The sequence below is a fragment of the Leptonychotes weddellii genome, chromosome 13, assembly GCF_054177405.1.
Source record: "Leptonychotes weddellii isolate Sample4059 chromosome 13, ASM5417740v2, whole genome shotgun sequence".
In the NCBI taxonomy this organism is placed as follows: Eukaryota; Metazoa; Chordata; class Mammalia; order Carnivora; family Phocidae; genus Leptonychotes; species Leptonychotes weddellii.
The window spans coordinates 21,387,716-21,415,618 of record NC_138381.1 but is presented as its reverse complement, the minus strand read 5'-3'; the positions used below and the strand labels follow the sequence as shown (position 1 = coordinate 21,415,618).

At 41.8% G+C, this 27,903-nt stretch overlaps 2 protein-coding genes across 4 annotated transcripts in view; both read left to right on the top strand.

Annotated features, from left to right (window-relative positions):
* Positions 1-14,373, top strand: part of SMAD4 (SMAD family member 4) — a 70,309-nt gene extending 55,936 nt beyond the window's left edge. For 2 of the 3 annotated variants that reach the window (XM_081801200.1, XM_081801199.1), the window contains exons 11-12: positions 6,149-6,287; positions 7,796-14,373. In XM_081801200.1, the coding sequence (XP_081657326.1) occupies positions 6,149-6,287; positions 7,796-8,007 (351 nt within the window). In that variant the 3' untranslated portion in view covers positions 8,008-14,373. Of the gene's footprint in view, positions 1-6,148; positions 6,288-6,814; positions 6,928-7,795 lie in introns of all 3 variants that reach the window. The other variant, XR_014139590.1, reaches the window with a different exon arrangement.
* Positions 1-27,903, top strand: part of ELAC1 (elaC ribonuclease Z 1) — a 470,823-nt gene that overhangs the window by 90,415 nt on the left and 352,505 nt on the right. The gene's annotated exons all lie outside the window — the stretch shown is intronic.

The following is a 27,903-nucleotide window of genomic DNA, read 5'->3' as shown; positions in this document are numbered from 1 at the left end:
TTTTTTTTATAGATTTTATTTATTTATTTGAGAGAGAGAGTGAGAGAGAGAGAGAGCACAAGAGTGGGGGAGCGGGAGAGGGAGAAGCAGACTCCCTGCTGAGCAGGGAGCCCGATGCGGGACTCGATCCGGGGACTCCAGGATCATGACCTGAGCCGAAGGCAGTCGCTTAACCAACTGAGCCACCCAGGCGCCCCTCCACCAGAGATAATATTACTGGGGTGAATTATATTCAGATAACACGAACCTCTGAAAGGAGTGCCCACACATTGGGAATACACCTCCCCCTAGCCCCCTAAACATGGCACACACAAGCACATTTTTCTCCTTTTAATTAAAAAGAAAACCAAGGTTTGGAGACACATTCTTTTATTTTATAAACCAAGAAACTAGAACTAAATTGTGGGGGTTTTTTCTTCTAAGATGTTGATTTTTTCCCTTCATCTTTCATGACATCGTAATCCTCTGACATTCATGAAAATCTGATGTAATGAAATGGCATTTTACAAGCTTTACATGAAGCAGATGTTTGAATTCTAAATGGCCTTACTGTTTTGCTTTCAAAAGTAAGATCTGTTTTGTTTTGTGGTGCTTACTACTGGGCAGTCAGGGTTTTAACAGCTTCATTGAGACAGAGATATAATTCATATACCACGTAATTCACCCATTTAAACTGTATAATTCAGTGGTTTTTAAAAATATATTCACAGTTATGCAGCCATCATCATGATCAGTTTTCAAGCATTTTATCACTCTGGGAAGGAACCGTGTACACTTTAGCTGTCATTCCTCACCCCCCCCCCCCATTTCCCTCAGCACTAGACAACCACTCATCTACTTTTTCTCTCTACAGATTTGCCTATGCAGATTTTGTATAAATGAATTCATATAGTGTGGTCTTATGTGACTTCTTTCACTAGGCATAATGTTTTCAAGCTTCATCCACATAGCGTATATCTGTACTTCATTCTTTTTTATGGCTGAATAATATTCCATATACCACATCTTGTTTGTTATCCATTCATCAGTTGATAGATAAGAGTTTCCCCTTTTTGGCTATCCTATGAATAATACTACTATGAACATTAGTGTGTACAAGTTTTATGTGAATATATGTCTTCATTTCTCTTGGATATACCTAGAAGTGGAATTGCTAGATTATAAGGTAACTCTGTAGCATTTTGAGGGATTGCCAAACTGTTTTCCAAAGTGGCTTAACCATTTTACATTCTGATCAGCAGTGTGGGAAGGTTTTAGATCTCTACAGTCTCATCAACATTTGTTATTATCTGTCTTTTTGATGTTAGCCATCCTAGTGGGTGTGAGGTGTTACCTCATTGTGCTGGTTTTTACACTTGATCTTAGCCAAAAGGCTGAGAAGCGATCATTGTGCTGGTTTTTGATTTGCATTTCTCTGATGCGGTTGAGTCAGGTTTGTTTTTGAACACATATATGTTAGGGGATGCTTCTAAACCACAGGAAGGCCAGGTTGAAGGTTATTATAATCCCAGCTTAAATTGATTCTCAATTACCATATATTGTGATTCTTGTCTCCAGGTCCAGTAACTTAGCAAATTCTTAATGCAGTCTTATGTTCAGATGCCCAATATACCAACACAGTTATCTGTTTCTCTTTCTGGGTTACTAGTTCTTGGTGTTGATTTAAACAGAGTATTGTAATTAAGCCTTATATATGAAAAACGCCAAAATTTTGACTCCTGGTTGAAAGACAGTATCCTGAAGATGTTCACATTGAGCTTTATAAGATTCACCTGTGTTAAGTAATAGGTTTGTAATAAACTTATATGAGAGTAACCATAGGAAACATGCTTAAACAAAGTGATTGATTAAGTCAAGAGTGGTGATCAGAAATACCTTTGGGAAGTGCCTGGGTGGCTTAGTCAGTTAAGTGTCTGCCTTTGGCTCAGGTCCCAGAGTCCTGGGATCAAGCCCCACGTTGGGCTTTGTGCTCAGTGCAGAATCTACTTGTCCCTCTCCTTCTGCCCAAATAAATAAATAAAATCTTTAACAATCAGTCAATATTAACTTTTTGATCTGAGCCCAAAAGGATATTTAAAGCTTTGGTTCCTTTGTCTTTACTAACAACTCAGTCAGATTCTGAAAGGAAGATGATTGCATTTCAATGATAGCCTTCATTTTGCCATCCAGTATAACAGATAAAATCTATTATGGTTTAATGGATCAGATATAGTATAGAGTAGAGAGGCGACCGAGGTTTTACCTAGCAGTATAGCCAGTAATTACAAATTTTCTGGTTTGAGTGCTTTAATTACATAAATAATCCACTGTGGAAGGATTTGCTGAGGTGCTTAATGAATCATTTCTACATCTGCAGATAAAAGTCATAAAATTTCATTTTTGTGGCTACCTGTCATAATGTGTGGCTGGCGTTAGCCTAGATTTAGGCTAGGACATTCATAATTGTGATTGTTTACAGCATATTGTAAGTAATCTATGTGTGAAGATCTATTGGTTATTTTTAATGATTCATGGTGGGGAGTGGGAGTATGTTGAGAACATATTTGAAACCTTGGAGTTTATAAGTAAGTTATATTCCCTGTTTCCAGGTAGTAAGATTATATAGGTACCATAGTTGGTTAGTGATGCTTAAAACAATTTTTTTTAAGTGGTTGTAAAGACTTAAATGTAAAACACAAAACTACAAAATTCCTAGAAGAGAACATTGGAGAAAACCTAGACGATCTTGGGTGGGGCAGTGACTTTAGGTATGATACCAAGGATACAATCCATGAGAAACAGTTGATAGGCTGCACTTCATTAAAATTAAAAACTGTGAGAGGCTGTCAAGAAAACAACGTAAGTCACGGACTGGGAGAAAATATTTGCAAAAGACATATCTGATAAAGGATTGTTGTCTAAAATATAGGAAACTTTTAAAATTCAGCAATAAGAGGACATTCTGATTTAAAAAATGCAAAAGACCTGAAGAGATACCTCACTGAAGAAGATAATACAGATAGCATATAAGCATATGAAAAGATGTTGGACATCATATGTTGTTAGAGAATTGCAAATTAAAACAATGACATACCATTATATACCAAGTAGAATGGCCAGTCTAACACTGACAGCCCAAATGCTGGCAAGGTGTGGAGCAACAGGAAGTTGCATTTATTGTTGGTGGGAATGCATAATGGTACAGCCACTTTGGAAGACAGTTGGTAGTTCTCACATAGTTAAACATACTCTTACCATATCATCCAACAATCACTCCTTGGTATTTACCCAAATAAATTGAAAAACTTACGTCCACACAGAAACCTGCACAGGGATGTTTATAGCAGCTTTAATCGCCAATAATTACCAAAACTTGTAAACAACCAGGATGTTCTTCGGTAGGTGAATGGGTAAATAAACTATGGGCATCCACATGATGGAATATTGTTCAGCACCAAGAAGATGAGCTACCAAACCAGGAAAAGACATACAGGACACTTATATGCATATCACTAAGTGAAAGAAGCCAATCTGAAAAGACTACATACTGTATGATTTCAACTACATGACATTCTGGGAAAGGCAAAACTATGAAGACAATAATATCAGTGGTTTCCAGGGATAAGCAAGGAGGGAAGGATGAATAAGCAGAGCACAGAGGATTTTTAGGGCATTGACACTACTCTCTATGGTACTACAGTGTTGGATATATATATAAAATCAAGAGTAAAACCTAATGTAAACTATGACCTTGGGTGATGATATGTCTGTGTGGGTTCATCGATTAGAACAAATGTATCACTGTGCCAGGGGATGTTCTTGAGTGGGGACAGAGAACGCTCTTTACTTTCTGCTCAGTTTTAGCATGAACCTAAAACTGCTCTAAAATAGAAAGTTTATTAATTCCTTCTTTTAAAAAAAAGTGGTTGTAGAACTGTTTGGCTTTTCAAATATTTGAGTTCCTGCTTTGTGCTATGCTGGGTAATGCCTTCTGAAAGGTCATAGCCCAGCGGAAAAGTTCAGAATCTAATGGACTCCTGGGAAATCTTGAAAAAATAGTGGTTCCTGTTCTGGGCATTGTGAGATTTCTGATTTTCAGACCTGACTCTCATGCTTTCTATCCTGCAGTCTTTTAGAACTATAATTTGTTTGGGTAATACCTATATATTTGACAAATTCATTTCTCTTCAGAGAATGAAATAGTCTTAAGTTTTGTCCTTCATTGATGCTAGAAGGTCAGCGTTGAATAGAGAAATAAGTAAATAGGAATATAATTTGCAATTTAGAGAGGATAGTTCTGTGTTCTTACTTCTTAATACCAAATATCATGATTAAAGACCATCAGAATTTCTTTTTTAAGGCATCTGAAAAGCAGTGGTTTGGGTTCCAAATCTTGTTTATCTGATAAAGTATGTTATGCATTCTTTGATTTTTTTTTTTTTTGGTCAAGGATAATTACGCTTGCTCATACTGGGTTTTGTGCATACTAAGAGGATTTTTAAAAATTTAATGTACTCTCTGAATAAGGAATATAGTCACATGGTTCAGAAGTTAAAATAATATAAAAAGTTTATATTGAGTAGCCTGTTTCTACTCTGACCTTGTTTCCTTTCCTACGGCTTCTGTAGATGACCACTCTGCTTGTTAGTCTTTCAAAGTGCTTTTTAAAAAATATTTATTTATTTATTTATTTATTTGAGACACACAGAGAGAGAGAGCATGAGTGTGAGAGGCAGAGGGAGAGAGAGAATTTCAAGCAGACTCCCCAGTGAGTGCGGAGCCTGACACGGGGCTCCATCTCACGACCCCAAGATCACAACCTAAGCCGAAAGCAAGAGTTAGACACTTAACTGACTATACCACCCAGAAACCCCTTTCAGTGCTATTTAAAAAAGCAAATACAAGCAAATACATTATTTTAGGAGGTTGTTTTTTTCCTAGAAAAAAGATACGATTTATCATTCATAACTTGTTGCTTACTTAAAGAGCATGTCAGTACTTTCATGAGGATAAGGATAAAAGTTGCAATCCCTTCCTCAGTATACCAGCCCTTGGTGTGGCTGGTAAACAATCCTGAAATTACAAACTGTCTTAACTTGTCCTGAAAGGTAAATGGTTCACGGGAGGCCAAAACCAAAATATTAGGTTAACATTTATTGACAGCTTACTGTATATTATGCTAAGTTTGCCACAACTCTGTGAAAAAGCATGTATGCTTAGCATTCCCATTTTATAGATAAGAAAATTGAGGCTCCAGAGAGGTTAAGAAACTTAGCCCATGTAATTAGTAGATATTAGTGATATGATCCAAAGCTAAACTTTGTTAAATTATGAGCATTTTTCAACATACAGAAAAGTAGAGAAACTAGTTTAATGAAATCCTGTACACCCATCACTGAGATTCAGTAGTTGTTAAGATTTTATATTTGTTTGATCTGTCCTTTTTTCTTTATTTCTTAAGTATTTAAAAAAATTTTTTTTACTTATTTATGAGAGAGATTGGAGAGAGAGCCAGGGTGTGGGTCTGGGGAGGAGCAGAGGGAGAGGGACAGGCAGCTCCACGCTGAGCACGGAGCCCAACGCAGGGCTTGATCTCAGGACCCTGAGATCATGACCTGAGCAGAAACCAAGAGTTGGACATTTAACCGACTGAACCACCCAGGCGCCCCTATTTAAGTATTTTAAAACAAGTCCTAGATAATCATGTTATTTTGCTCCTATGTACGAAAGTATACATCTCTAAAAAATACAGATGCTTTCTTAAATAGTGACAGTGCCATTTATTACAGTCCTCCAAATAGCTAGAATGATAAAGAAGTTGGCATGTGACCAAGACCATCAATGCAGCCTAAAGAGCACTCTCAGCAATTCGGTTATGAAAGGGTGGGGGTTTTTCACGGGGACAGTGACTGACCACACTGAACTAGATAAAGGCGGTAGAGGCGTGTGGCACCCAGAACTCTCCTGATAGTGAAATGTGCCTCCTGCTGAGCTCCAGTCCCCTTCTCTAACCACTAGTTAGAATCTACATAAAAACTTAGATTTTTAAATTAATAATTTTCTTAGAGCTACATGGAGCTATGAGTTTTAAATGTGCATTGGTTTTTGTTGTGTGGGGGCATCATTTCTGATGGACTCCTAGCCTTGAACTTCCACTGTTTGTTTCAAGGTCTTTGACTTGCGTCAGTGTCACCGTCAGATGCAGCAGCAGGCGGCCACGGCGCAGGCTGCCGCCGCTGCTCAGGCAGCAGCCGTGGCTGGAAACATCCCCGGCCCCGGATCAGTAGGTGGAATAGCTCCAGCTATCAGTAAGTATGCTTTTGGCTTTTTGTTGTAAAGTGTAATAGTTGGCATTTTATCTTGATTCACTCAGTTGATTAGTTACTTTAAGCAGTAATAGAAAACTAAACTTTTTTTTTTTACTGGGCTAATAACATTTTTGAACTTTAAAAAACTGTTCTGTAATAGTTGCCCTTTGTCTAGGACCCTGTTTTCATTCTTTTTGTATCAAAAAGGGAATATGGGATAAAGGAGAAAAGGGGGTTATTGTTAGATTATATTGATCAATCTCCTGTTTTTTTTGTTGATGCTTTTAATTCTTGCCTCACCAGCAAGGGTGGGTTGTAATCACTGACGTGCTTGGCTTTATTCTAGAAGGAAAGCATATTTCAATTTCAGAATTAGGTACCTCTCCAAGTTTTTCTTAAGTATGCTAAGCATGGAGAGAAAACTAAGTGAGGGTGGTATTTTGATAACTTGTAGACTTTTTTTTAATTTTAGGGTAAAATTGAACTGTGTGCCAGGTTTCACACTGATGGGGAATTTTTTACTGCAGAGTTAAACTCCTGACTATAGACTTTTATGATGGAAACACGTGGCACCCATCTTCCACGTCTGAAGGCATAACTAGTGATTCATTCAACCCCTGTTCTTAACCTCTTCAGTGTGGTAAGCAAATCACACTGGCTAAGAAAACTGCAGTGGCCCTGCAGGTTTCTCTACAGCACATGCAGACTCCTCCCACTAGATTCACTGTGATATTGATGAGTGGAGATTGACTAGATGACTGTATGTTCTGACTGGAAAATTAGCTGCAGAATCTCCTTTGTGACTTATGTTCAGGAGTTTACAGTGTAGAGGTAGATAAGACATACTCATCTAGAGAATAATTTGACTTTTTAATTTAGAGAATTTGACTTTTTAAAAAAATTTGAGCATCTAAACCATTAATTCGCTAGTTTTGATGTTATAAACATGTTTTTGCTAAAGAATCCAGAACTGTTATTTAATTTCTCATTCTTAACTACTGCCCCCATTGAGTAATTGCACGGTGTCTCTGTGACATTGTGAAATTGAGAGACAGACATCCTTTGGGTCATCCAAGAATTCTTAGTGGAACCAGGACTATTAACTGTCTCACTGTTAGTCAGGTCTTACTTTGAACGAGGCTGTTCAGACAGACAGTACGGTTCTTAGAACCAACCTGTGGACATGTGCTACCTCTTAAAAACAAGTTGTTTTTTTTTTACCCTTCACCTCTCCTTCTAAAGAGAAACATAGGTGGGGTGTTGGTGGATTGTGGTAACTTACTTTATAATTGCTGATAGCTAGAAGACTCATGTGGAATGTGAATTGTCTTAACCAAAAGTTTTCGGTCCGAAAGTGTAGATCTACACGTACTTCTTGGCACTTTGACAGAGAAGTTATATGCTGGGGAGCATGAAGTAAATAAAGCTGGTCACTTTGTTAATAAGGTGTAGGGAGGTTGGAAGATACCAGCCTGTCCCTCTGACGTCTTCCAAATCCTCTCTGTTAGGTTTGTCAGCGGCTGCCGGCATTGGCGTTGATGACCTCCGTCGCTTGTGCATACTCAGGATGAGTTTCGTGAAAGGCTGGGGACCGGATTACCCGAGACAGAGCATCAAAGAAACGCCTTGCTGGATCGAGATTCACTTACACCGGGCCCTCCAGCTCTTAGATGAAGTGCTTCACACCATGCCTATTGCTGACCCACAGCCTTTAGACTGAGGTCTTTCACTGTCGGGGCCCTTAACATTGTCAGGATGGTGGACTATGAAATACAATCCTGTTTATAATCTGAAGATATATTTCACTTTTGTTCTGCTTTATCTTTTCATAAAGGGTTGAAAAGTGTGTTTGCTGCCTTGCTCCTAGCAGACAGAAACTGGATTAAAACAATTTTTTTTTTTCCTACTTAGAACTTTTCAGGCATGGCTCAGAGCTTGAAGATCAGGAAAAACACATTAAATCCTCACCAGTTATGTATGAAGGAATCATTCCAGTGCTGGAAAATTTAGCCCTTTAAAATGTCTTAGAGACTTTTATATGCAGAACATTGATACATGTGTTATTCTACAGAATAAATTCAATATTGCTGATTTTAAAGGAGAGAAGTTCTCAAAGTTAATTCACCTATGTTATTTTGTGTGCGAGTTGTTATTGTTGAACATACTTTACTCCAAATATTGTGCCATGTGGGTGAGTTAATTTTACCAAGAGCAACTTCACTCTGTGTTTAAAAAATAAGATAGTTAATGTATTATAACCTTTTATCCAAAATATTTTTTTGCAAGTTAAACTAGTGAAGATGATTTCAATTCAGATGGTCTTGCAACTTCAATTTTATTTTTGCCAAGGCAAAACACTAATCTGTGTGTATATTGAGAATTCCTTACAATTACCCCACAAAGAAATACCATTTAAAATTACATTTGTTATCCCTGTTGGATAACTATTTATCAAGAAATATTCTTTTGCCCTGTTATACAGTAGATGTATTCTATATTTCTAGGCACAAGGTTGGTCACTAAGAAGCCTAGAAGAGGAATTTCTTTCCTTCATGAATTCATAAGGAAAGGTTTTGTATTTTTAAAAACACTAAAAGCAGTGTCACTCCACTTAGTATCTCACTGTTCTACAAAGGTGGCAATGCTTAAACTAAGTGAGTATTTTGGAAACTGCTAAATTCTATGTTGAATACTGTGCAGAATAATGGAAACATTACAGTTCATAATAGGTAGTTTGGGTATTTTTGTACTTGATTTGATGTGTGACTTTTTTTTCGTATACTGTTTAAGTCATGTATGTTATGACATTGTTTAAAATTCAGTTTTTGTATCTTGGGGCAAGACTGCAAACTTTTTTATACCTTTTGGTTATTCTAAGCCCTTTGCCATCAATGATCATATCAGTTGGCAGTGACTTTGTATAGAGAATTTACGTAGAAAAGTTGCAAATGTATTGACTGTACCACAGACACAATATGTATGCTTTTTACTTAGCTAGTAGCATAAATAAAACCGAATCTCAACATACAAAGTTGAATTCTAGGTTTGATTTTTAAAAAAGTTTTGTTTTCTTTTGCACTTTTGAGTTCAACCTCAGAAGCGAGACACCTTCTAAATGACAGGCAGCAGCCCATACTATCCGGCAGCTTTGGTTTCCCTCACACTCTGCCAGGACTTCCCCGTGGACATTATGTATCCAGTGTAGAGTTGATTGTTGTTGTTGTTGTTTTTTGCTTTTTTTCCAGCTTTTATTTTACTGTAGCAAAATAGGCCCGATTGTCTACAAGATAAATAGGTTGTCTACAGGATAAATAGTGTGAAATAAAACCAAGGGTTATCTTTCAGATCCTTTTACTTTTTGCTTGGAGGGCCTTCATAAGTGTAATAAGATTCTTTAAGGTGTGTTACAAGTTTGAGATTTGAGAAACACTATGCATAATAGTCATCCTTCTATTGACTTAAATGACTTCTTTGTCCTTGCTCAGAACGTCTTCTTCGTAAGACCATTCTGGAAGCCACTGAGTTTGCTTATTGCTGTGATGTAAACATAGATCTTGATCTGAGCTACATGTCTTTTGTTTTAAAATAATTTCTCTGCTGGCTCATTTGAACTCTTGAGTACTTACAGATACTTTTGTTAAAGACCTAATTTTAATCTATAAATGTTTGGTGATTTAAGTTTTATTGGCAGATTTTTTTAAAAAAAATCTTCATTCTCTAGAAATTGCTGACTTTAGATCTATTTTACTGCGAATGAAGAATAGGAGTGAAGGGAGAGATTTAAAAAATTCAGATTATTTGATTAGGATTATTAGCATGCTATGACATCATCCGTTGCCTCCTTTTCTCCTTTAAGGAAGGTTTTCATGTTTAATCATCTGGGGAAAGTATGTGGAAAATATTTGCTGAGAAGTCTATCTTTGAAGCCAAGCCACCTGTCTTGGTTTCTTTCTGCTAAGAGCCATAACATTACTACCAGTATGTAGGAGTACTTGTAGTTATTAATTGCTTTATATTTGTACCTAGGTTCAGTCACATGCTTTTGAGAACACACCTAGTATGTTAATGTCAGTTATTTCTGAGGAGCTTAGTTGTTAAACAGTATTTCCATTTCTTAGAGGTAGTCATCTTTGATGAGTAAGACTCAAGAATCACTAGGTTTAAAATTTTATGGCTACTTTAGGGTAGGATAGTTTCCGCAGTTCTCAGAATCTGATTATTATGAGGATATGGTTTTGGGTAGATTTTCTCTAGCTATTTCATATCTCAAAACGTTGAATTTCATTGAAAGCTGAGTGAGAGTTGAACCAAGTACCTTTATAATCCAGTATGAGGCCATTCCACTTTGGTCCAGTGCCTTTCAGTGCGTTATCAAAGGGAATCCTTAATGGTGTTGCCTTTATTTTCCAGGGAGTAGGTTGTTTTATGGGATATAGCCTATCTCATTTTTTATAATATGCTACCCCTGGTATACAAAGATAATGATAATAAATCACTGCCATATAACCTTGTTTTTCTAGAAGCACGGCTCATTTGTATGAACCTACCCACTAAATAGGTCTCCTATCCCATTCCTCCTGTAATCACCGTAGGTTTACAGGCTGGGTGGTTAGCTTAAGGATTATCATACTCAAATTATCCAAGTAAACTGAAGACATATTAGCTGTATTGTATTTCAAAGTTAAAAATTCATTTTTGTGGGAAAGGGTGTGGTGTAAAGGGGGATATTTGTAATAGAAATTTTGAGGGCAAAATAAAATGCTCTGTCTTCCAGATGGTAGACATCTTACTTTAAAAGTTTATTGCAGTTATCTTTTTGACTATGCCCATCTGGAGAAGGGAAATTTTACATTTTCCCGTGGTGCTCCTTACGCATCTCTGGAGGTGAAATATTTCTATTCCTGGTTTGGTGGTAACTGGTCAATAGTTACTAGCTATTATGCAAAATTAGATTAGTTCAGATCTTTTTTAGAGCCTTTTGGAAGAAGCAGTTTATTCTGAGTAGGGCAGAATCCTTTTTGTTGATAGTTTTCTATAATTTGCTCCCTTCATCATTAAGTTGTTTTACTGGCATTTTATTTAATGATAGCAGATTGGGAAGATGATGAATTTTAGGTTACTGAGGTAAATGAGTATATGAAAGCAGTTACCTGTAAAATCACCTAACAACTTTTAGTAGATGGGGCTGAGCTAAGACTAGCAGACAACAGTAACATGAAGAAATGCTTTCTTTCTTTTTAGTTTTCAAAGCTCTTTATTACACTGTTTCACTTGATCTTTACAGTAACTGTGAGAAGGGGTTAGAGAGAAGGAAATGCTTTTTTTTTTTCTTTCTAAAGGCAGACCTCATCTTGTTGCAGATAGCTATCTGTAAATAGTTGCCTAAATTCTTTGCAAAGATTATAGAAGATAGGCTGTGAGAATCTTTTTGCAAGCCTTTCCTTTTTTTTTGTTTTTCTGACAACTAGGTAATTTCTCCTAAGGTACATCAGGAAGGATGTATAAGGTTAGTGGTCGCATTCATAGAAGCATCCTCGGCTCGGTCTTGTCCCTAGTACCCGTCCCAGTGCTGCTAGGCTGTTTCTCTTGTTTACCTGCTGTCACTGTGGAAAGGAATTTTCTGCGTTATCCTTATTTAAGCAGTAAACCTTTTTTAGCCATTTTTTTTTGATGGAGTTATTTAATATGTATATCCAAGAACATACTAGGCATATTTCTTTTGTCCCTAGCTGTCTTTGTAGATGTCCGGGGCTGCTAAGGTTTTGCCTTGATAAACTAAATGGTCATAGACTCATATGGTTTGAATGTTTACTTTTTTTTACACACATACCCTCCAGTATTCTCCCCTTCTGACCACTTCATGTGTACCTCCCCTTAGGAGTTTCTTCTTTCCTTTCTGATTCATTTTTCCAACTGCTTGGGCAATAAAGCCAGGTAACTAGATTTATTAGAACTACCTTTAAAACACAAGGAGAAACTGGGACAAGTCCCGAGAAACTTCCCTGTAAAGTATTGAAAAGGCCTTCAGTGCTGTGGTGTCTGATATCAGTTTGCTTAGAATGTTTCCTGATTCTTTGCTGAGTTCCAGGTAATTGAGGTTGGGAGAAGTGGGTCATATTCACATTTTCCCCCTTTGAAAGATTTTGAAAAGTTTTGTTGCTTCCACCTCCATGCTGCTCATACAAAAACTGGGGTCACAAGACTCACCAAATTAGCATCATTAGTCAGAGCAGTACCGTTGCCTAGAGGATACCAGCAAAAAAAACCGAACAACAACAAAAAATAAACTTGGGAAGGTTATTTTTGTTGGTTTGGGTATCCCCATTTAAGCCCTATCTTCTGGCTTTCCTCCTCTACAGATATTTTTTACCTATAGGTGCCTTTATGAGAATTGAGGGTCTGATATCCTGCCCCAAGGAATAGCTAAAGTAATTGCTCATGTTTTCAGGGATTTTAACATCAGACTTGAATGAATGAATGAACCGCAATCCATCCTTCCTTCCTTCCTTCCTTCCTTCCTTCCTTCCTTCCTTCCTTCCTTCCTTCCTTCCTCTCTCCTTCCTCTCTCTCTCTCTCATAGGAAGGACCGAGGTGAAGACAATCATTTCTCTCTGTTGATGTGGATAGTTTTCTCAGTAGCTCTCAGAGCCCGTGTTCTTGTTCAACCTGAAACTAGTGGCTCTGGTCTGGCACCAGGTATGCTCTGGCTTGCACTCTGCCACTAATCTGATGTGTGACCTTGGGCAGGTAATTTACCTTCCCTGGGCCTCAGTTGCCTCATCTGTAAAATGAGGGAGTTGGATTAGATGTGTCCTTCCAGCTCTGAAATTTAAGTGACCTTGCCTACCTTGCAGCAGGTTTTGATTTCTTCCTTACTTTTGCTCTGCTGTTTGAGGGGGCTTTTTACTTATTTCCACGTTATTCAAATGAGATTAGGCTTAATATTTTATTACTATTCTCCTATGGACAAGAAGTTACATAATACGTCCTTGAGACTTAAATTTAACCAAAGGCCTAGCACCACCTTGGGGGCTGCAATAAATACTTAAAAAAAAAACAACAAAAAAAAACCTGAGAGGAGGGGAAAAACCTTCATTTTATTTTCCCATCATCTCTATTAAAGGTTTCTTAAGGCTTTTTTTGAGTCATGGCATTCCATCTTTTGGGTTGGTATGTGTTTGACACCATCCTCTTAAGTGCTGTGTGCTGGTAATATTTTTTCTCGACTAAAATGAAAACTTACTGTAAATGCCTAATGATATTAGAGGTCATTACTTCTGGTCTTTGGTTTCTTAACTCTTTTATGTTCAAAACAGGGAAATTCCTCTGAATCACATCAGTTAAAATGGTTCATACGATAGAAGAAAACAATACCAGTGGATGATCATTCCCTTTATTCTTGGCTTTTTTTAGGTCCATTTTGATTGGAAGACTTTTGGGTGGCGTGTTCTTTCAGAGTACTTTTCCAGCCTATTCTTGGATAAGTATAATTAATGAACGTCGTTTTTTCAAGGACCTTGAGAGCCTTCCTTGGGAGTGGGTCAAGGGTGGGGTGGTTGGGGAGTCCTGGTAGAGCCCAGCTCTGTGCTAGCTGGAGAGGAAGCAATGAAACCAACTGCTGTTGCCATGGCTGCTTGTCATTGATAGAAGGACTCATGGGCTTGGATTGGTTAAAAGGCTATAAACAGGGAGTCGAGAAACTTCCTTCAAGTATGGGGTTCTGGCCAATGCCTTGGACATGTGACTTAAGGGAACAGCATGAATACTTGTAGATGATGCAAACCTCTGGTGGGCTGCAGAACCGTCTGGAGGAAGTGACTGGGGGTTGGGGACCGATTTGGTGGTGGTATTTCCCAACTCTGTCTCCTCCCCTGAAATCAGAGTAATGCAGCTATGCCAAAACCCAGAGAAGAGCCACACTTAGCTTCTGCTTTTGGGAAAACTGGTCAGCTAAAGCTCCGGTAGTTCCTTTGTGGCTTTCTGTATACTTTTGCCTGGTTGAAGTCTGTGGCTAAAAAATAGTTGAACCTTTCCTGAGAACTCTGTAACAAAGTATGTTTTTGATTAAAAGAGAAAGCCAATTAAATCATTATGTGCTCATTCTTTTTCTTAAGCTTGTGGATGTCTTGAATCTGGAAAGAGTTCCTAATCACTTAGAGAATTCTCAAACTTGAAGACAACAGTTTCCTTCACAGCTTTGTGACCACTGAAATGGAACATACAACATTTCAGATATGACCATGAAAGAACAGTCCCCTTTTCTCATTTCTAAAAGGAGACAGGGTGGAGAGATGGTGGGTGGAGAAGAGGTGGATGCTAAGGGATTATGAAAACCAAGATGCTTAAGGAGAGACAGACATTGAAAATTGGAGACCCTGCCATTGCCCATCTAAGAATTAAGGAAAGCTATTAGCTTTCTAGCTCCCTCTTCTCTGAATTGGGATTCAAGGTAGGGGGGATGAGACACCGTAAGGTGACTCTATGGCAATGACTTATAAGTTGCATGACCAAATCAGTATTTCTGATCTTGCTGACATGAGTTCCAGAGATGTTTATTAGGCTGAGAGACTTGTTCTCACCTGACCTAAAGTTCACAGTATTTTATTTTAGGCTAGAACTTGAAAGGGGTAGCCCCTTGGCATTCTTTGGGGAAATAAAAACATTTCTTTATGAAGCAGTTAAGGATAAAGGGTAGTTGTATGTATTCATCTCTGCCCTTTGCTCTTGACCCCTAATTCTTTATGCTTTATTCCATGTCCTGCCTCATCAAAACTCCCACAAATGGTAACCTCAAAACTCTAAATCCCCTTCAAACCCTTCCTACCCCCATCATCTCACTGTGATAAATTACAGTACCCTTTCCCCTCAACCCTTTCTATTCTAAAAGAGTAATTATTTTTGGTTCTGGCCATACTTTGGGGATGGCACCCACTTCTATATTTTGATGTAGTTCTGTTGAGTCACCACTTGGCCTCAGACAGATGGACAGAATGGGTTCAGAAGACCAGAGAATTTTCTCCAGCAGATGTACCCTAAAAGAATGGCTAAAGGAAGTTCTCTAAACAGAAAGGAAATAAAAGGAGAGAAAATGGGAAAAAGAAAAAATAAGGTAAGCATAAATACAAATACAGTAGGCTTTCCTTTTCATCGTGAATTTTCTAAATTTATGTTTGATTGTTGAAGCAAAAATTGTTACACTGCCTAAGGTAATTCTAAATGTATATAGAGGGAATATTTGAAACTACTGAAAAAGCTGTATAGAGACAATCAGAAATACTATAGATAAATAAAAATGGAATTATTTAAAAAAGGCTCAGGTAACTTACAATGAGGCAGGAAAGAAAACAAGCAGAAAATAAAACGGCAGACTTGCGCTTTAACATATCAATAATTACATTAAATGTAAATGGTCTAAATATACCAATTAAAAGACAGTTATTGGCAAGTTGGATTAAGAAACATGATCTAACTGTAACTGTCCACAGGGAACACACCTCAATAATATAGTAATATAGGCAAGCTGAAAGAAAAAGTATGGAAAATATATATCAGGTAAAAATTAAAAGCAGTAGTGGCTATGTTAATGTCAGATTTCAGAGCAAAAACAATAACAAAAAACAGAGACAAAGGGACATTATTTAATGATAAAAGGCCAACCCATCAAGAAGATACAGTAATCCTTATTGTGTGTACAGTAAACCAGAGAGCTGCAAAACATGTGAAGCAAAAAGTGATAGAACTGGAGAAATGAACATCCACAGCTGTAGTTGGGAACTTCAACATCTTAAACGATTGATAGAACAACTAGATATAAATTCATCAAAGATCTAGAAGCCACCCAACACCACCAAAATGCATATGCTTCTCAAGTACAAACATACCATATTCCAAGATAAATTATATCCTGGATAGACCCAAAACTCAACAAATTTTTAAAAATTGAAGTCGTAACAGATATTCTCTGACCACAATGGAATCAAACTAGAAATGATTAATAGAGAACAGAAGAATCTCCAAACACACAGAAACAAGAAACAACATACTTTTTTTTTTTTTTAATTTATTTATTTGACAGAGAGAGAGATAGCGAGAGCAGGAACACAGGGGGAGTGGGAGAGGGAGAAGCAGGCTTCCCGCCGAGCAGGGAGCCCGATGTGGGACTCGATCCCAGGACCCTGGGATCATGACCTGAGCCGAAGGCAGACGCTTAACGACTGAGCCACCCAGGCGCCCCGAAACAACATACTTCTAAAAACAATCCATGGGTCAAAGGAAAAGCATCAAGGGAAATTAAAAAAAAAACACCCATAAAACACTGAACTGAATGAAAAGTGAAAATATACTGATATTTGCGAGATACAGCTAATTCAATACTGAAAGGGAAATTTATGACACTAAATGCAAATATTAGAGAAGAGGAAAAAATCTCAAATCCCAGCTTCAACTTCAGACACCTAGAAAAACCCCAAATAAACAAGTAAGCAGAAGGAAGGAAATAAAGAGCAGAAATCCATATAGTTGAAACAAAAACAATAGAGAATATCAATGAAACAAAGCTGGTTCTTTGGAAAGATTAGTAAAATCAACAAACCTCTAGCAAGACTGACCAGAGAAAATATATAAATCACCAGTATGGGGTATGGGATATCACTTCCAGACTCTGGAAACGTTAAAAGGGTAATAATGGAATGATAAAACAACTTTAGGCACAAATTTGTCAACTTGATTTTGACATCTAATTTTCAACAATTTGTTGAAACTTTCACAACTCACCCATTATGAAGTAAATCATTTGAATTGCTCTATAGCTGTTAAGGAAATTGAATTCATAATTATAAAATTCCCAAAAAGAGGGGCACCTGGCTGGCTCAGTTGGAAGAGCATGTAACTCTTGATCTCAGAGTTGTGAGTTCAAGCCCAATGCTGGGTGCAGAGATTACTAAAAAAACAAAATTAATAAACGTAAAAAATTTTTAAAAAATAAAATCCCAAAAATGAAATTTCCAGTCCCAGATGGTTTCACTGGAGATTCTACCAAACAAAGAATTATAATAATATATAATTATAATAATTATACCAACTACACAGTCTTTTCCAGAAAATAGAAGTGAACACTTCCTAATTCACTTTATGAAGCTAGTATTCTCCTGATCAAAAAAACAAGACAAGACAATGCAAAAATATCCGCCATGAATATACATGCAAAGAGGTCCTTTACAAAATTTTAGCAAATAGAATTCAGCAACGTATAAAGCATACAGTGGTGGGGCGCCTGGGTGGCTCAGTGGTTAAGCGTCTGCCTTCGGCTCAGGTCATGATCCCGGGGTCCTGGGATCGAGCCCCGCATCGGGCTCCCTGCTCGGCGGGAGGCCTGCTTCTCCCTCTCCCACTCCCCCTGCTTGTGTTCCCTCTGTTGCTGTGTCTCTCTCTGCCAAATAGATAAATAAAATCTTTAGAAAAAAAAAAAAAAAAAAGCATACAGTGGTTTCCAGGGGCTGAGGAAGGGATAGGCTGGGAGGTCAGTGGGTGTTGAAGGTAAGACGGTAACAGAGGGATCTTTGTAGTGATGGAAATGTGTATCCTGACTGTTAATGTGGATGTCCTGGTGTGGTACTGGACTATAGCTTAGCAAGGTGTCAGTGTGGGGGATTTCACTGTATCTTTCTTAGGGCTGCATGTGACTCCATATAATTGTTTCAAAATAAAAAGTTTAACTTAAAAAAAATCATTACTGAGTGTCCAACTCCAGGGTTGGCGCTTTGGGCCCCAAATAGCTCTGCAGTGAGTGTGCCCCCAGCAGCTGTTGCTTGCGGTTAGTCCTGAGCAAAGGCAAGAGTGGTTTGAGTGGCGGGTCGTTTTCTGGAACCTGCGAAGTTCCCACGAGCAGCACGTAGTCCTTAGGACCCACTGCTCAATCTCCCTCTCTACTTCTTAGATCCTCTTTTAACTGCCCCTCATCTGATGCTTGAGACATTTGTCCACATAAAACATTTATTCAGAAGGTAGATCTCAATGTTGTGTTCTTATCACAGTAAAATTTAAAAAGGACAACAAAAAAAACCATCGGGGGCGCCTGGGTGGCTCAGGTCGTGATCTCAGGGTCGAGCCCCATGTCAGGCTCAGTGTGGAGTCTGAGATCCTCTCTATCCCTCTCCCTCTGCCCCTCCCCCTGCTCATGCTATAAATAAATAAATAAATAAATAAATTAATTAATTAATTAAATTTTTGAAGTCCTTACTATAACAAAAAACTTGAAAAAAGTCATTACTATAACATTTATAATGAAACATCAGTTATCTTTTAAGAAATTTAAAAAGCAAAAAGAAAATCCTTTACTTTAATCTATACTTATTATTTCTGGTGACTTTCATTCTTTTGTGTAGATTTGAGTTGCCAGTTGGCATATTTTCTTTATGCCTCAGGAATTTCCTTAACATCTCTTACAGGGCAGGTCTGCTGGCAATACATTTTCTCAGTTTTGTTTGAGAAAGTTTTGGCTTTGTTTTTGAAAATTCCACTGGATAAAGAATTCTAGGGGCGCCTGGGTGGCTCAGTCGTTAAGCGTCTGCCTTCGGCTCAGGTCATGATCTCAGGGTCCTGGGATCGAGTCCCGCATCAGGCTCCCTGCTCGGTGGGAGGCCTGCTTCTCCCTCTTCCACTCCCTCTGCTTGTGTTCCCTCTCTCGCTGTGTCTCTCTGTCAAATAAATAAATAAAATCTTAAAAAAAAAAAGAATTCTAGGCTGACAGTTTTCTTCTTTTAGCACTTTAAAGATTATTTTATTACATTGTTCCGTGGGTAAAGATGAACGTGTGTGAACTGAAAGAACATGTCACAAAGAGAAGTAACACCTGGAGTTGAGGTCTTCTGAGCAGGTATCAACCTCGCCAAAAACAACCAAAAAATCAAGGGCTGGGCAAGGCTTCCATTTCAACTCCTGTGTTCGTGGCCGGAGCAGGAAACTGCATCTTCATTGCTAAACTCAGAACATCCCCTCCAAAAACAGCTTTTCCCCCAAGCAGGGCTGCCTCCCTCCAGACCACAGGATCCAGCCAGAGATGCCACATTGCTGTGTGCTAGGAACCCAGGAGCCCTGGGGGCTTAACAGGAGGCCAGAGGCCAAAAGGAGGCAAGAACTAGACTTCTTGCCATGACTAGCACCTCATGGTTTTTGTCATACCCTGAAGTCTTCCTGTAGCAGGTACTTGGCTCCACAGCCAATAAATGGGGTCACACTTCTACTTTCCCACCTACTTGGAACTATTTCTGGATTTTCTATTCAGTTTCATTGGTTTGCCTATTCCTGTATTATTACCATACTATTTAAATTCCTATAGATTTGTAATTTAATACATGTGATTTAATATAGTCATATTAGTATATTAATATATGACATATTTAGAATCTCTGAATATGTAATAATATATTTTAAATCTCCTAGGGCTAGTGCAGTCTTATTGTAAAAAAAATCCCAATACACACAGAGCACAATAACAAATTTCTTTACTGTTCACCTCCTACTTCATTTCTCCCCCTAAAGCAGTTAACTAACCCTTCACCAATGGTTTTTTTTTTTTTTAATGGTGGTGTGTGTGTGTGTGTGTTTAAGATTTTACTTATTTATTTGACAGACAGAGACACAGCGAGAGAGGGAACACAGCAGGGGGAGTGGGAGAGGGAGAAGCAGGCTTCCTGCTGAGCAGGGAGCCCGATGCGGGGCTCGATCCCAGGACCCTGCGATCATGACCCGAGCCGAAGGCAGACGCTTAACGACTGAGCCACCCAGGCACTCTCCCTTCACCAGTGTTTTATAGCCTTCTATCTTTCTAATGTTTTCTCATTGTATATTTATACACATAGTTTATTTTCTGCTCACACCAGTAGAGTTATATTACAGCATTTGATTAGCTACAAGATGCCATCATAATAACAAACACACATACTACCAAGAAGAGACTATACTGCCAGGTAAACTACAACATATGCTTTCTTTTCACTTATAATTTTTATTTGACATTTATTGGAAGAGTTTAGACTTATTTACACAAAGTGGTTCTTTTTTTGTATTATTTCTCAAGTCCATACATTAAATGGAAACCTAAGGTGGCTCAGGGGTTTGCTAAAATTTCTGCATGTTCAGAATCTGAGTCCCGAATCTCCTGGCCTCGAATTGCGGTGACTGACTGCACACACTGTATGCTTCAGCGTGCCATCAAGAACTGTGTGGTGCAGCATTTCTTTCATTTTTTTTTTAATATTTTTTATTGTTATGTTAATCCCCATACATTACATCCTTAGATTTAGATGTAGTGTTCCATGATCCATTGTTTGTGCATAACACCCAGTGCTCCATGCAGAACGTGCCCTCCTCAATACCCACCACCGGGCTAACCCATCCTCCCACCCCCCTCCCCTCTAGAACCCTCTGTTTCTCAGAGTCCATCCTCTCTCATGGCTCGTCTCCCCCTCCGATTCCCCCCCTTCGTTCTTCCCCTCCTGGTGCAGCATTTCTTAAAAGATGACTTTGCTACTGTCTCAGGGAGTTTCTTCCAAGTTACAGTTGTTGATGCTAGCACTTTCTTGATTTCCCAGGAGTTCACAGAAAGTTGTTAGGCGATAGGACTCTTGTTCCTTCATCAGATGGTCCTAACTGGTTTCATTGACTGACATTTTCAGGGCTCACATATGCTTAGGCAACACAGCTGTACCTCGACTGGCCCTGAGCCTATAGCGCTGAAGCCATTCGTTGTAAGGTGACTTCTGATTTTCAGAGGTGTTGAAATGGGTTCAGATGTGTGTGTCTCAATCAATTGATAAAATATGTCAGTATTTTTCTGTAACTTCCTTTTCTCAGCTAATGATATGTGCAGGAGATCTTCTCGTGTTTATTCACGTCGACCTGCCTAAGATTTTACAGGGAAAAGCTGCAGTGTTCCGCAGTGTGGATATACCACAATTTATCTAACCACTGTTCTATTAGGGATATCTGTCTTGTTTCTAAACATTATGAAAATGCTACGATAATTACTATTCATCCTCAATATTTCTCTAGGGTGGAGATTTGGAAGTCACATTGTTGGATTGAAGAGTCTGCCCACTTAAAATTCTGAATGGTCCCCCAGAAGGCCTTATCAGTTGCAGGTCTCAACAATGTGTCTTAGAGTGTCTGCTGTATCCCTCAGCCTTGCCCATAATGGACATTATCAGCTTAGAAATTGTGCCAGTATCATTGGATTAGGAATGATGCCTTGCTGTGATTTTACTATGCATTTGCCTGATTACTAGTAAGAAAAGAAGCTCTTGTGTGTTTATGGTCCACTTACTTCTTTGGTGAATGGCCTGTTCCTAATCTAGTTGTTTGTAATTTAAAAATTTATCAGTACATGCTTTTGTATATTCTGGACCTGGATATTTATCCTTTGCCTGTTATATATGTAAATGATTTCTTCCAGGCTGATCCTTCCTTTTAGTTTTGTTATTGGTTGCAATGTTTAATAGAAATTTTGAATTGATGGAGTCATATCTCTCAGAAATTTCCTTTACAAGCTTCTGTGTTTTAAGTTTTGCTTAGGAAAGCCTTCCCCACTCAAAGATTATACAAATATTCTTCTTCTGTCTTGTAACATTGTGGTATTTTACAGGTTGTATGGTTATTTATTTTAGTCATTTAATTCCATTGTGATTTATATATAATGTGAGATTTAGAGACCAAACTTCCATTTTTTCCAAAGGGATACCTAATTGATTCAACACTGTTTATTAAATAAACCATTTGGTCACTGATATATTTCTTGGTATGCCTCCTTTATCGTGAACAAAACTTTCATTTACGTATGTTTCGTTCTGGGCCCATGACTGCATTCCATTGATCTGACTGATTGATCTATCTGTATCCTTGAGCCAATACCAAGAAAGTTCTTCTGGCTTTAAAATATGCTTTAATGCCTCCTAGGGTAAATTTCCCCTCATTGCTTTTCTTTTTCCATTTGCAGGAGAAGGTGTGTCCAGTCGTTAGAGAGTTGACCACCTGGATTAGTTTTCTACTGCTGTGTAACAAATTACCACACAGAGCAGATTAAAACAACTCCCACTTGTTCGCTCCCAGTTTCCATGGTTCGGGAGTCCGACACATTTTAGATGGCTTCTCATGAGGCTGAAATCAGAGTGTCCTCCTCAGCTGGAGGCTCCGACTAGGGAAAGATCTGCATCAAAGCTTCCTTAGGTTGTTGGCAGAATTCATTTCCCTAGGGTTGGAAGACCAAGGTCCCTGTGGTTTTGCTAGCTGTTGGTTGGGGACTGCTCCTAGGTCTGCCTTGCGACCATGTCAGCCATGGAGGGCCTCCCTCGAGTCAAACCCCTCACATTTTGAGCTCTTGCACTTCCCCTTCTGTGACCAGCTGAAGAAAACTGCTTTTAAAATGCCCATGTACTTCGGACAGGCCCACCCAGATAATCGCCCTATTTTAAGGTCAACTGTGCCATATAATGTCACCCAATCACAGGTGTGAAACCAGCATCTCACAGTCCTGGGGATTATTCAGGGGAGATACACCTGGAGTGCAGGAAATCTTGGGATCCACCTTACAATTCTGCTTATCACATCACCTGAAAGGGGTGCAAAAGAGAGATCTTTTCCTTTGGGTAGGAGGTTATTTTTGAGCACTGTTCTGTGCTAGGTATGGGTGGTGTGTGTGTGTGTGTGTGTGTGTGTGTGTGTGTGTGTGTGTGGAGGACCTCCAAAGAAGCCCAGGTATAGTTTCTACAAGGAGCTCATAGTCTGATAGGGTTAGCAGTTAAAGGAAGCTGGGGGCACACGACTTCCCGGATGTCTTCTCTTTTCCAAGTGAGCATCTCCAGCAACCTCAGTTATTTCTTCTAGGAAATGGCCTCTAGACTCCTCTCCATTACTTCTCTCCTGCTGGGTAGGAGTAGAGAGAGCGGGACAAAGACATAAACTTGCTTCAGGCCAAAGCAGCGTGAAGTCAGTGCCTCAAGTGAAGGTCGACCAGGGTCACTAGTCTTCTTCGAAGGAAGCTGGAGGATCAGGGAAAGCTTCCTGGAGGAGGTGTACTTTGAACTTGACCTTGAAGATTGGGAAGAATTTCAGCAGGAAGAGATGGACACAGGAAGGGTGATTCCAGGAATGACAAGGCAAAGGCATGGATGTGGAAGCCTGTGGGCGTTTTCTGGAAGGACAAGCAGCAGTGTGCAGGGGGGCCCCCCAGAGAGTGTGTGTGCAGATGAGCAGCGGCGGAAATGCAGAGTCGGGTCTGGACTAGACAAGGCAGAGGAGTTCAGACTTTGGTGAGGATGCCCGGTCAGCTGGACTCATTGTGACACTAGAATAATTTTTGCCACTTGCCTGGGAGGGAGAGGTTTTATTCCAAGTTAATATTCCACATTAACACCTAACATGAAAGAGAGAGAGAGAGAGAGAGAGAGAGAGAAACAGGCATCACCAAGACCACAAAAGTATCCCTGATGAACCAGTAAGAGGGGACAGGACACACAGCCGAAACAAGTCCATCTTTGCAGTGGGGAAGCCTGCACCCCCTAAGTGCTCCGGCCTTCTGCTGGCTGGGACAAACCATGCCCCGAGAGCTGTAGTTGTAACTGAATCAGACCACAGGCAAAGTGCCACTTGTTATGGGTTGAATTGTGTCCCCCCAAAAAGATACGTTGAAGTCCTAACTCCTGGTACCTGTGATTGTGACCTTGCCTGGAAATAGGGTCTTTGCAGATGTAATCGAGTTAAGACGAGGTCATTGGGGTGGGCTCTAACCCGACAGGACCAGTGTCCTTATGGATAGAAGCGGAGAGACAGGCTGACACGCGGGGAGAGGGCCACAGGAGGTCAGAGGCAGAGCCCCGAGACTCATCTGTAAGCCAAGGAAAGCCATTACCGGCCACCACCAGAGGCTGGAAGAGGCAAGGAAGAGTGCGCCCCTACAGGTTTCAGAAGGAGCCTGGCTGTGCCCACGCCTGGATTTTGCACTTCTGTGAAAGAGTAAGTTCCTGCTGCTTACTTCTGGCTTCCAGAACCGTGAGAAAATAAGTTTCTGCTGCTTTAAGCCACCTTGCTTGTGGTGCTTTGTTATGTATGGTAGCGTAGGAAATTAACACAACATTCATTGTTCATTCTTCAAACATGTCACGTGGGCCCACTGAGCCGGGCTCTGTACGGCGGGGGTGGGGTGGGGGTGGGGGCTTCAGGCCAGCTCTCTGCCGGGTGAGATGCTGGCAGCAGGTGTCACAGAGTCCCGGGGGGAGCCCACTGAGAACCGGAGCCTCAATCTGGAAAGACATGTGGGGCACATGGAGCGGGATAGTAGTGACTCCGTGAAACCACCCAGGACAAGGTTCAAGCTGTAGGACTTTGCTGATCACTTCCTGGGGTCCTGGAGGTGCCATTCCGTGCTACCCTGAGGTCCCACAGAAAGGAGTGCTCAGGAAGGAGGGGAAGTAATGCGAAAAATCTCTCGAGAGTGAAAACACGTCTGCAGGAATCTCTGCACGGGTTCCGTAAATCAGTAGCTGGCAGACACCTGGAGCCTCTGTCCTAGTCCAGGGCCTTGGCACCTGTCAGGCCTGAGGTTACTCATTATTACACCTTCAGCAACTTCTGGAACTTCTTTAAGTTTGTTTCTTTACCTGGACAACATTAACAGACATAGTTAACATCTTGGGTTTGATGCGGGGATAAAATGAGAACAATGTATGTAAAAGTAGGTAACAATGTGCCGGTGTATAGGAAGGGGTCAACACAGTTCAGCCCCCGCCACCACCACCAGAAGACTCTTCATGGAAAACCAGTATGTTTGGGGGATGTCCTTTACTTATTTAATGTACAGGCCTGACCATCCTATCAATGTGCCCACTGGAGGGGGGCCGCTTTAAGCTCCTCATTTGGGCACGAGTGCCCTCCTCCCCTTACCCCTGCAGGCCCTGCCATCTGGGGCATGTCCTGGGAGCCCCTGATCTGGCCCCTGGGAGGGCTGATGCTCCGAGCTCTGGGCACCAGCGGCCGGATTTCAAGCAGAGGACCTCCTCGGTCCCCTGGTTGGGGGGCGGCGGGGGGGGCTCTTCTTCAGCACCGGTTTAAATTCCCCAGATCTGCTAGGCAAGGGGGTCGGCAGGAGCGGTGTTCACGGGGGAGACCAACAGTCAGGGGACAGGCATCCTGGGGGGTTGGGGAGACTGGAGTCAGAGGTGTGGCCGGTGGGACCCTGGCCCCGAGCCAGCTTGTCCCCAGGAGGGGCGGAGGAACCGGGGCGAGCGGCCGGGGGCGAACTGGCAGGGGCCGGAGGAGCGCGGTCCCAGGGCGGGCAGCGGCGGGGAGCCGAGCGAAGGAGCGCGGGGCCCACCAGGGAGCAGGTAGAGGAGGCGGAAGGCGCCTTTCCGAGCTTTCCGCTTCCTGCGACGACCAGCAGGTGTCGCCATGGCCCCGCGAAGGCGGCGGGAGCGTCGGTCCTCAGAGGCTCCTCCTTCTCTCCTTCCCCAGCATCTCCCGAGTTAGACTTGGTCCTGCAAAGATGACACTCCGGTCCGAGCCTTGAGGCGCTCGCCGTGGCGCCAAAGCCCGATGGCGGAGGCCTGCGCAGAGTGAGCCGGGCCGCCGCCTGCGGACACACGGGCTGCCTCCTGAGGCCTGGGAGCGAGACTGACTCTGATGTTCCTGACACCTAGATTTCTGCATATTAAGGATGTTTAATCCGATGCTGCAAGGACTCCTGGGAGATAGCCTGTTTTAGTCCACAAGAGCCTCGGTCCTGCAGAGGAACTAAGCCAGGTCCTTACTTGCCGAAGATCTGGAAGTTGGCGCATTGAGCTCTGCTCAGGACAGAGGCCCCCTCGCTGGGACCGTCCAGCTTGGAGACCTGCAGGCTTCCTGAGCCCCTTCTCTTCCTAGGGCCCAGCGGGGCTCCCGAGGGGTCGGAAGCTTCCCCTCCAAGCTAGTGGCTTGGGTTTCAGAGCATCAGAAGGGAAGTCGTTACCCCCCACCCGGTGTCAGCTCTCCAAGGAGCCCCCGTGGCTGGAAGGCTGCGGGAGCCGCCCTGAGCATGCGGAGCGAAGGCCAGCGAAGAAATTGCACAGCCAGGCCCAGGCGTCAGGAAAACAACAACGACTGGTATTTAGTAAGCACTTACTGCATGCCACGCACTGTTGTGAGCACATTACCTGGAATTACTTAATCCTCATAAAGACTTTATCAGGGAATAACATCACTGCTGTACAGATGAGGGGGAGTGAGGCACAGAGATCTTAAGCCTCTCTGCGACTCAGTTTCCTGAAAATCCAACAGTTTTGAAGGAAAGTGCTCTAAAGACCCCATGTGCAGGGAGTTCACTGACCTGTGGATCCGGAGGGAAGACCCCCACCCCCCGCCGTGTTAGCCAGAAATTATTTTACTGAAATAGAAGGCAATTTCACGGTGAGTAAGTGGCAAAGTGGAAGGGTGAGACCAGGAAAATGTTGTTTGGGGGTTTTTTTTGTTTACACGGCGGTGGGACGAGAGCATTAGAAAAAATTGCCCTCGAGCCTGGGGGAAGCTTCCCAGGAACAGCCCGCGAATTTTTCTCTCCAATCGCCTCCTGGTGGAGAGGGCGCGCAGTGCCGCCGCCTTGGCAAATCCTGGGGGGTCAGCCCTGGCCGGCATTTCTCACCCCGTGGATGGCAAGCCTCCCGGTGTGGGCAAGAGGCAGCTTGACCACTAGACACGAAGCTGGAAGGGATAGTCCTTGAGTGACTGTCCCGACTGGTGGCCCCCGACAGGCGGGCACGGGGGTGTGTGCACCGTGTGCTGGAGGCGAGGTTGGGCAGAGATGGAACTGAAGGGGCTGGTCCGCGGCGGTCCGAAGCTCCACCACAGTCCCGCAGTGCGAACCGAGTGAGCCATTCTGTCCCCGGAGAGAAGAGGACGTGGCACAAGCCTGGGTCTCAAGTCGGCCCCGCGCAGGCCAGGGCGGCCCTGCAGTCCCTTCCTTCCAGGTGGGGAGGCCTGGTTCCACAGGGACGGCCTCTGAGGCCCCAGGAGGATTGAGCTCATCAGACACCTTCCAGCGCGGGCCGGGGTGGGGGTGGGGGGTGGGGGGGGAGGTGTGGGGGTGGGGGGAACAGCCGGCAGAGGGCAGGCTGTGGGTGTCAGCCCTCCGGCAGAGCGGCCTCTGCAGGGAGAGCTCAGACTGCCTGCAGGGCTGCCCCAGGCCCCTGAGCCCCCCACGGCCCATGTGGGTAGGCAAATAGCTGCTGGGTACATGGCTCCTGGAGAATGATGTACTCCCACCAGCCAGGGTGCAGGAACCTTCAAGGTTATTGTTACAGAAGAGCCCACCCCCCGCCAGCTCCAAGGCAAGGACGCTTGGAGGCTCCCTGGCCCCACGACCCTCTCCCACGATGCGGGGTGGACAGTGCCGTCGCTCCCCGTCAACCAGGGGTCATGGGGGTCAACCACCGACACACTGACAGCCATCTGTACCTGCTCGCCGTTCTGTTCTTCACTTTCATTGCGTGAGATAACCAACACTTTCTTACAAAATAGGCTTTTGCCCAACTGCAAGCTCACGCCCGGGTTCTGAGCACGTTTACAGGAGGCTAAACTATGGTGTTCCATAGGTTCG